Source organism: Charadrius vociferus, unplaced genomic scaffold, assembly GCF_000708025.1.
Source record: "Charadrius vociferus isolate BGI_N301 unplaced genomic scaffold, ASM70802v2 scaffold478, whole genome shotgun sequence".
In the NCBI taxonomy this organism is placed as follows: Eukaryota; Metazoa; Chordata; class Aves; order Charadriiformes; family Charadriidae; genus Charadrius; species Charadrius vociferus.
This window is the reverse complement of record NW_009650063.1, coordinates 299092-308708: the sequence shown is the minus strand read 5'-3', so window position 1 is coordinate 308708 and position 9617 is coordinate 299092. Positions and strand designations below refer to the sequence as shown.

Here is a 9617-nt window from a genome sequence, read left to right as displayed (position 1 = left end):
TAGCAGGTATAAAACTTACAGCTACGTAACCTGACCTGCTCTACTGGTTTTAATGGTTTTGACCTTGTATTGTTTGATCTGCCGCCTCTATCTGAAGAGAAAAGACTGCTTCAGAGCATAACGTCTTTTTAAAAATCTATTATTTTCCTAAGGAATGGAGGTTGTAGATTTGAATAAGGTGAAAAAATAGCTTGTCTTACTCATTTAAATATCTTGGAATGTAGGATGTGGAAGTTAACAAATTAGCTTCCTGTGAATTGTGGAAAACAACCGTGTGCCCAATAGGACTTCTGCATGGTCTTCCTATGTCTAAAAGGGACTTTGAAGGGACTTTTCTGTAACAGCAGTCTGGTTAGCCCCTATTTCACTGCTGCGCAGCTCGGGTGGGCTGGTTCAGAGTGCTGCTCTGACTGAAGGAATTTTCTGGTGAGTCATACAGTTCTTCACTGGCTTGATGGCTGGGCTGATTTTTGTTAATATTTAATCATTTCTGACAGATATCTGGACCAGCTTTAGAGCTTCTAACAGGTGGTACAACTGCTTTCCTTGGCAGCTTGTTATTATGAGCTATTATTACAGTTTTTTGCTATTGTTAAGTTTACATTTTACCTACTGTGGCCAATAGCTATAGCTTCTCCTGGAAAGTATGTAATGATATTTGTTCCTCGTTTGTTTTTGCAATATATCATTGAATGTTCTTACTGTTACACCACACCACACACCCTGGTAAGAGGTGCTCACCTCTGGCGTGTGCCTTACATGGTGTGCCAACATCCTCGCTCGTTATCTCTCCCTTTGGGACTTTGTGCCTCATGCCTCATAGGGAGGAGGTAGAAATCTTTACACTTTGTGGACTAGGTATCTGTGGCATGCTAGTGGACAGAAATTCTGAAATAACTAATCTTTATGTTGTCTTGAGGCTATGGAATTGCTGCTGATGGGGGAAAAAACCAACCAAATGAAACAAAAAGCCAACCAAACAAAACCACCCCCAACAGCCTGAAGCCGCTTTGGGTACTTGAGGGCTGATTCTGTCCTTGCTAGGTAAATAACAGTGAATAACCTGAAAGACTTGCGTGCAAGCTGAAGAAAGGGGCTGAGGAGGAGACCTGTGGAAACGCCATCCTAGGGGCTAATTCTGAGAGCCCTTGCCAGTGTTGTGACACGATCAGGGCTGAGACTATCGCAGGACCACTGGACTGGAAAACCGAAGCAGAGCACAAATGTTAAGTTTATGCTGTGAAGAATCAGAGCTGGAAGAGCATTACGAGAGAACTGGATGACTTTTAGGATGGGAGTAATAAAAGTGGGCTGAAATCTCAGAGCAGTGCGAGGTTTGGCATTCAGCGGGAACTCTGGGCTTCAGCTCTGACCCATTGGAGCACCTTTTGGCTGGAAGCAGTAGGTCTGCTGGTGACTTGTGGGCTGTGAGGTTCATCTTGAGGGGACTGCAGGTGTGAAAAAGGCAAACATGGTGCTCAGATGCATCAGGAGAGGCATTTCCATTCAAGATGAGGTGTTACAGTTGCTCTGCACGTGCTGGGCCGTTGCGCTTGAGAAGAGTGGAATTGGATGGATTGAATGAAGAACTTCTCCCACGAGGAGTGATTGCAAAAGCATTTTTGTTTGCTCAGCTTAGCAAAAGAGAGACTCAGAGGAACACATAAAAACACGCCAATATGGGGAAACATAAGGGAGGGTTGAAGAGTTGTTGGAACAAAGGGGGAATGAGTTTGGAAATAGAAAGGAAACTTCGAGTGAGCAGGGCGAGCGTCTAGAGCAGACTTCTAGTGTAACGGGGAGGGAAAAAAAAATTGGTTCAAAACTTTGAATTCATTCATGGTAGCAGCTGTATGAGATGGTGCTTGTTAAGCAAAGGACTACATCTCCTGGTTCCCGCGAACATCCCATTTTTTGGTGTGTTTTTCAGTTGACTCATATATTTGGAAAAACAAATAAACAAGTGCTTAAGTCAGTCAAAAATTTTGCTTTCTTAAGAAGATTCTGAAGACTTTCAGGTATTTCTATGAGGGTATTTAAAAGAAGTTGTAATGTGTCTCCGTCTAGTAATTAGAATTTAATGATTTTGCACATGGATCCTAACTTGAAAGCAGAAGGAGTATTAAGTCCTTCCATTTTGAGAATGCCCTTCCAGAGGGATGACTCTCTTCTCACATTTACAGTTCAGATGACCCTGTGCACATGCAAATCCCTGCCCTGGGGATGAACGTGTAATGGAGAATGATACCCGTGACTCAAATCAGCATTTTCAGCACTGATCTCCCAGTTTTCAAAAGCGGTGCCGGGAGGTGTTTGTGAGTCACCTGCAAACACAAATCCAGTGTAGCTCAGGGGTAGGCAGGGCAGGGACTGGCCCAGGAGATCCCCGTCCCTCCGTGCCGGGTCCCTCCGACCTTCATTTTTGGAAGCTATTGAAGCATCTTTTTCTGCAGTAGTCTGGCAGGAGAAAGGCAGTTCCCCAAATAGCTGTCTTGGGAACCAGGCACATTTTCAGACGTTCAGGCTGGTGCTTTGTATTCTGTCTGGGTGCTGCTGCAGCAGCTTTTTTTTTTTTTTTACAGAGAGATGTGAAAGCTGGGCATCAGATTGGGTTTCCCAGTGGTCCACGTGCAGCTTTAGGAGGAGTGCACTGCAGGGAACATTCTCCATGTACAGCTCTGAGCAGCCGTAAAATATGAAGATACATTTTAGCTGTGTGCCCTTTACAATGGTGATGCAGCCGCTCACCAATTTATCCATCACTAGCATTAAGCATTGTCAGACTTCTACAGGCTTCTCAGAAAATGTGTTGGAATTATATGAATTTCAAAGTTTATTCTTATCCTAATTGGATTAGTTAAATATTCTCTTTAAAAAAAGCCCCAAAAGCTTAAAAATTGTTACTTTCCTCAAAAAGATTGTGTGAAAGTGGTATTTTATAACTACCTTTCTGTTATTTGCATGTACATTAAGCATTTGAGAGTTTGACTTGGCAAAAAAGCTGTGTATTTCATGCATTTCCTTTATTTGCCTTTCATAATCTATTTAGCTGTCTCTTAAAAATAAGTAAACAAAAATCTGTTACCGTTAGGGTTCTGGGTGGCTCATCAAATTAAGAAATAACGCAGTCACGCTGCAGCCGTTGTCTCAAGAAAAATCATTTAACTTCTTTGCTGTAGTTATCCCATTTCCACAATGTGGTTAATCGCTCCTCCTTCCTCCGGCTTTTGTACAGCTCAATTTGTTAGTATTTTTGTAAAGTTGTGAGCCCCTTGGAAATAAAGACGGCGTGGATACCTTGTGTTCTGTGCGTGCAGAATAGCTCAGGGGAGCCGAGAAGTCGCTCTGAGACAGCACCAGCTGCTGTAGAGCCCTGCTGCAGAGCTGCTGTGCTGGCATGGGGGTGAGCCTCGGCACCAGCACTGGGGAAGAAGGGTGGGAATAAGGGGAAAACAGTAGGGAAAATGCAGGCTGGAGGCATGGAGTGTTGGTAAGCAATCAGAAAGCTGTGTGGTAAGTACCTTAAAAACTGAAATAATACATGCAGCTGTTTGAAGATGTGTCAGGGAGATCTGATTGCTGGTGGGCAGCATTGCAAAGCTGTATGTAAAGTGTAATAGTGACTAGCTGGAGGACTGATTCGGGGCTGACATAGCGTTTTGGTTAAAGTTTAGTCCATTAAGGGTATTGCTCCATGTGTAGCCTTCAAACTGCAAGAGAAGCATGGGACAGCGATGACCACTGACTTTGCGAGCCAGTCATCTGGCAGCCCAAACGTTCCACTGTTTGCTCTCAAAGTAGTATACCCTATCTGTTGGTTTCTTCCCTACAAGGTTTTAGAAGAGAATGGAGAACAAGTGCCCTGTTACTCTGTCATGGTGAGTTTACAAGAAGTTGGTGGAGCTGAAACTAAGAACTGGACTGTTCCCAGGAAGCTCAGTGAGTTTCAGAACCTACACCGGAAACTCAGTGAGGTATGAATGTCAGTTAGGGGAGGGAGAAGATGCAAATTGCTAGAATTCATCAGAATGACTCTTGGAGAGGGGAAAAACAGATAAAAAATTAATATTACCAGTTTTTATTCCAGCCTTTTGGCTCTTAGCCTTTTAGAAGTGGTTTTCTATCTGTGTATGTCTGGCCTCTGCCAGATGCTTACAAAACTTGTTTATAATTTTTTTTTTTTCTTAATAATAATGTTTTGCTGAACTAACCCAATGTCAATATGGTATATGCTCTGCACTATCATGCAAGAGTTTGCTTTAAAAACTAGATTTTGCCTCTGGCTTCCAGGGATGTATTAGAAAAGATGGCTTTTGGGCACAGAGGTTTTCTTTTACAGTGCTTTAACCTTTCTGTCTGGTAAGGCATAGATAATGATGGTGGTGGGAAGGGGAAGGGTTTAGATGTGTCAGCCCGTAATGGGTAAGGGAAGGTGTTTTTCAAGGTGGTGAGAGGGGTGTGGGAGGGAGATGAGAGTACAAAGGAGTCTTTTCATTTCTGTTCTGGACCACCTGTGTTTTTCTGCACATGTATGTTAAGCCAACTCTCCTCTCTCCTACACAGTGTTTTCCATCATTAAAGAAAGTTCAGTTGCCTTCCCTCAGCAAGCTGCCCTTCAAATCCATAGACCAGAAATTCATGGAGAAATCCAAGAACCAGCTTAATAACTTTCTGCAGGTAAGAAAACAAAGACAAAACCACCAGAAGTCTAAACAGGCGCATTGAAATGTGCCTCTGGAGTGGATGTTGTCTCTGTTGACCAAAGAGGAAGCCTAGAACGAATGGGTCAGATGTGAGGTTTGAAGCTATAAATGTCAAAGGTGTCTAAAATGTCTGAAGTTGAGATGAGTTTGGCTGATAGTAACCATTCCTCTAGTGGTAAGTTAATCTAAACTTTGATTAATAAACTGTAAATGGTGAATCCTGTAATTGCCACTTTTAACCACAGCACTTCACCACAAATTTCTTACAAATGAGGACTTTTAAAAAGAAAGTTGTAAGATTAAAAACTTTATCTTACTACTTCTAATACTTTAGAATGAGCTTCTTCAAGTGGCTTCGAAGTATCTTTGTGAGACACAGATTATTATTTTTTTTTCTCACTGTACATCTGAGCCATGTCTTTATCAGTTTTACTGGATGGCCTGACACTTCTTGTTCCTTAACAAGAAATATTTAGTTAATGTGTTGTTTCTGTCATTATTTTTCTTTCATAGAAATTGCTCTCTGATGAAAGACTCTGCCAGAGCGAAGCACTTTACGCCTTCTTGAGCCCTTCCCCAGAGCACCTCAAAGTTATTGATGTGCAAGGAAAGAAGTCGTCTTTTTCACTCTCCTCATTTCTGGAACGACTTCCTGGTGATTTATTTTCTCATCAGGAGGTAAGTGGTAGAAAAGTAATCTTCCAAATTTAATTACTTATCCAAAGTAAGCAAGGAGAGCCATTAATATAATGCGTTTGAATGGCAGGTAATATTGGAAGGCATTTCCAAAGGTCATTTTTAATTTACTGTAAGTGAACAAAGAGTCAGAAATAAGAGCTGTCTAAGAATTTAAAAGGTGTTTGTTAATAAAATGTGTCCTGCCCTTTGATAAATATATATAGGCAAATGTGTAACTTCTCACAAATAAATGAGTTGCAGTCCATATGCGCTTGTTTATTTTTCATAGCAGAATTTCCCGCTTTTTGTGCTATTGACATGCGTATTTCAGAGCGTTTTTGACAAGTAAAAATAATTCTTTCTTAGGAAGCTTCTCTTGGCAGGGAACAGCTGTGTGTCCTTAATAATTTCTGGACAGCATCTGAAGCCAAGCTAGTTTTGACAAAGAATTTTGGCAAATGGTACAGGCTCACCGAGGGAATTTGCAAACACAGGCAGGAGCCCATGTGGGCCAACCAGCTGGGGAAATTGATGCTAAGCCGTAAAAAAACATTGTCTTTCAAATTGCAGTGAAGAATAGATTACTGACTAAAATAGCTCATTGGCTAACATTGGCTATAATTCCATGGTGCTCTGTTCTGTGTGGTTCCTGTTGCAGATATGCATCCTCCAAGGAGCTGTTTCTATTCCCCTTTTTAATTATATGTTGTATGAAGTAAGTATTTTCTTACATGCTGTAGTTCTCTGCAGTGGATGGGCCTTCTGCAGGATAAATGCAGTTTGGGGAACTTGTTCAGTTCTAGTCTGTTAATAGGCAAAAAGGTGGTTTTGCATCTCTCAGGAATAAGAAAATCCTATATATTTTCATTTTTAAAAATTGCACTTTATTTGCACCTAGATGCTGAATGCATATGTCTCACTTCAGACTAATAAATACAGAGTTTGAGAAACTAATTTTGCACGTCGATAGAAGTACTGCAGTTCTAAAAACAAAAGTGCATTTGCTAAAGTGACTGTTAGGTAGAAGGAGCATAAAAGCATAGAAGCATGAAGCTATTTGTATTTCTCTATTTAATTGAAAAACATCCTCAAGAAGACAGCCAGACTGCACGTATATTGTATTACGTGAGTGTGTAGGAGGAGGTAGTTAGGAAATATGGGAGAAGGAAAGGGAGTTTGTAATGAGAGTGCGTGAGAGAGGAGAGAAAACAAAGAAATGAAGCAGAAATGAAGCAACTGGTACTGAAAGACGAGGAAGGAAACAGAGAAAAAAATGCCCAGAGGATGTGGCAACAGAGGAGTTGGACCATAACTTCTTAGTTTAAATTTAGTGCTATTTCTTACTGGTTACTTGTGGGACTAGGAGCTTAATTTTGGCTAGATTGTATTATGCCAGGCACTGTGCAAATGCAGACAAAGACCATCCATCTTCCCTCTCCTCTCCCCTCCTTCCCTAAGCTTAAACGTAAGATGAGACAACAGAATACAGATGGAGGGAGTATGGGAAACTCTTACACCCTCTGAATCAGTATGGTAAATGTTTGTCCTAGTTTAATGATAAAATTAAGTGGAGGGAGGGGAATTGTGAGGTGGTCTGGGATCAACGCTAATTTTTGTTTGACATCCTTGTCTTTCAGTGTGAGCGTTAGATCAGCTCAGTCTTGCCCAGTGATAGCATTGTGGATTATTTACTAAAGCAGTTGTACCAAATGATTTAACCAGTTTAAGGTCATTAAGGAAGTTAGTTGTGCTAAACCACACATTACAAAGCTGCTGGAGTTGTGTTCTCTTTGTAACTAAGAATTCCTGGTTTAGTTTGTATTTTGGGCTTTGTAGAAGAGAATGCTCTCATACAGCTCTCTCTGCCTTTTACATCTTGCCTCACATTTTTCAAATATGCATTAGAGCAACAATATTACCTCTTGAGTGCTGTTTTCAGGATTAGATACTGAAGCAATTTCAGATCTCTCATATCTACAGCTCCTTGGACAGGGCAAGCTTTAGAACATATTTCTTAGCTCTCAAGACCAAAACGAAATCAGAGGAAAAAATGCAGTTGATATCATGTAGAGGAAGGGCTTTTAGGTTTATGAGGTGTTGGATGGAAAATACACTGTGGTGTAAGCATTTACACTTCTCATTGCGTTGTCTAAATGATAGGGGACTCGCTGCACGGCAGAAAATAGAGCAGGGACCTCGTAGAGGTCATCGGGTATACCCTCCTGCTCCGAGCAGACTCAACTGTACCAGCAAAATTCTTGGTGCGTGTTTGTCTAACGTGTTTTTAACCTCTGATAACTGATGTTCTCTAGCTGAGCAAGGTAGCGTATCCCAGTTCTCAGTCATCTTCATGGTCAGAAACCTTTTCTTACCGTCTAACCTAAATCTCCCTCCTTTAGCCAGCTATCTCTTGTCCTGTTTGCAGCAAACACTGAACAGTTTGGGTTAGGATCGTCTCGTTTATTGGGAGTTACTACTTTCCTTTTGTCTTTTATTCTTTTATTTCTTAGATTGGCAGCCCCTATTTCTAGTTTTTGTTAGGTTATGTTTTATTTACTTCTTATGGGTTTGCTCTGGACTTACCCTACTATCCATATTTTTCTTGGAAATGTGGTGACTAAAGTTTGAAACACGCTGCTTCCACTAGGTTTTCCTATTCCCATGTATGAAAATAATTTTTTTATAGCTGTATCTGTATGTACATCATACAAACAATGTTTATGCTTAAACATCATGGTATTACACTTGCCTGTTCCACAGCAGTATGGCCCTGGGATCTTTTTCTGTTCTTACTAACTGCAGTTGTTTCGTTTCCTGCATTTACACAGTGAGCTATTGCTGCTTTGCATCTGTCTTTATGAAACCCTGTGGGCTCAACTACAAATTCAGTAAGCTCACCTGCAAATTCAGTAAGCTTATTTTCTGTTCTGTTGCCCAAGTGCTTAATGAAATACAGAATGATGTCTACTATGAAAAATTAAATAAAACATATTTTTTTGAATAATTAAACTAATGAAGGGCCAAGAAGCCTATTAACCAGAGGGAGATAGTGAACAGGACTGGAGTTTACTCTAGGCTGCGTCCCTGGAGAAAACGCTGTTCATCGTCAGTGAATTTGTGTGCTTGTGTGGTAAGATGGGTAAAGATTTGTGGTTTCCTTGTGCGGCATTTCCTGTCAGTATGGTTTGGCTTTTTGTTCCCTGCCCTCGGTCACAGCTTAGCCTACCATTAGCAGAAAGCTTAAAAAGCTGGAGACTCATCAAGCTGCGGAAGTCCATAAACAGGGGAGTCTACGTGAACGTTTACAGTGCAATTAATTCAGTGGTGTGGGGTTTTTTGTTTGGTTTTCTGGTTAAGAGAAGAGAAGCAGCATCTCAAGTAGTGCTAGAGAAAATGCCAAATGACACAGGAAGTGAAGGGTATAGGAGAGATAAGTGTTGGAATATGCTACACTTGTGGAGTTATTTATTTATAGACTGTGGTGCAGCGCCATGCCTGGAGAAGATTCTCGGGGACTGGAAATGTACCTGAAGTCAATGATGGGCTTTAGATGGGATTTGGAGAGAGTGTCGAAGGAGTAAGACAAACTGATGTACAGCTGAGACGCTGTAGGATATTCTCTGTATAAGACAAACTGATGTACAGCTGAGACGCTGTAGGATATTCTCTGTATAGCAGCGTTCAAATGACAGGCGAGGGATGACTGAAAGATTGGGACCATGAGAATAAGGCCAAGACAGACACCAAAACAATGCAAGAGAAATAGAGCCATGAAACAGGTTTTCCAGACTAGATGATGGGGGGGGCGGGGGTGAGAAGCGGTATTAGATGATAGAATGATAAGGAAGAAAGGAAGGCAAAGGAAGAGATGATGAATTTCTTTCAAAACCAGGGCTGAAGAAAGAAAATTTGTCTGCACACCATTCTGACCGTTGCTGAACCAGAGACTGGGGCGTTGCGCCAGCCTCGGTGGGGGTCAGGTCTGCCTCACTGCGGCTTTGCTCTAAGCACAGGCGGGCAGGGGAAAATCCAGGAAAGCAAAGGGATGTGCCGGCTGCCATGAGTAGTGGTACGTGGTGTAATCCTGATGCTGAAGCAGATCTTCATGACATTGAAGGGCAGACAGCGGGCTATTTCTCATTCTTGAATAAATGGTACTGCCAAAACTGCAGTGGTTCAATCCATTCTTCTCTTGTGAGTCTATTCTGAATAACTCCACTCCCTTTGGTACCCTGA

General features: G+C 41.6%; 1 protein-coding gene across 2 annotated transcripts in view; it reads left to right on the top strand.

Moving 5' to 3' along the window:
• SNX25 (sorting nexin 25) overlaps nucleotides 1–9617 on the top strand; it is a 76780-nt gene that overhangs the window by 59606 nt on the left and 7557 nt on the right. For both annotated transcript variants that reach the window (XM_009891771.1, XM_009891770.1), the window contains exons 11-13: nucleotides 3834–3974; nucleotides 4564–4677; nucleotides 5217–5381. In XM_009891771.1, the coding sequence (XP_009890073.1) occupies nucleotides 3834–3974; nucleotides 4564–4677; nucleotides 5217–5381 (420 nt within the window). The remainder of the gene's footprint in view (nucleotides 1–3833; nucleotides 3975–4563; nucleotides 4678–5216; nucleotides 5382–9617) is intronic.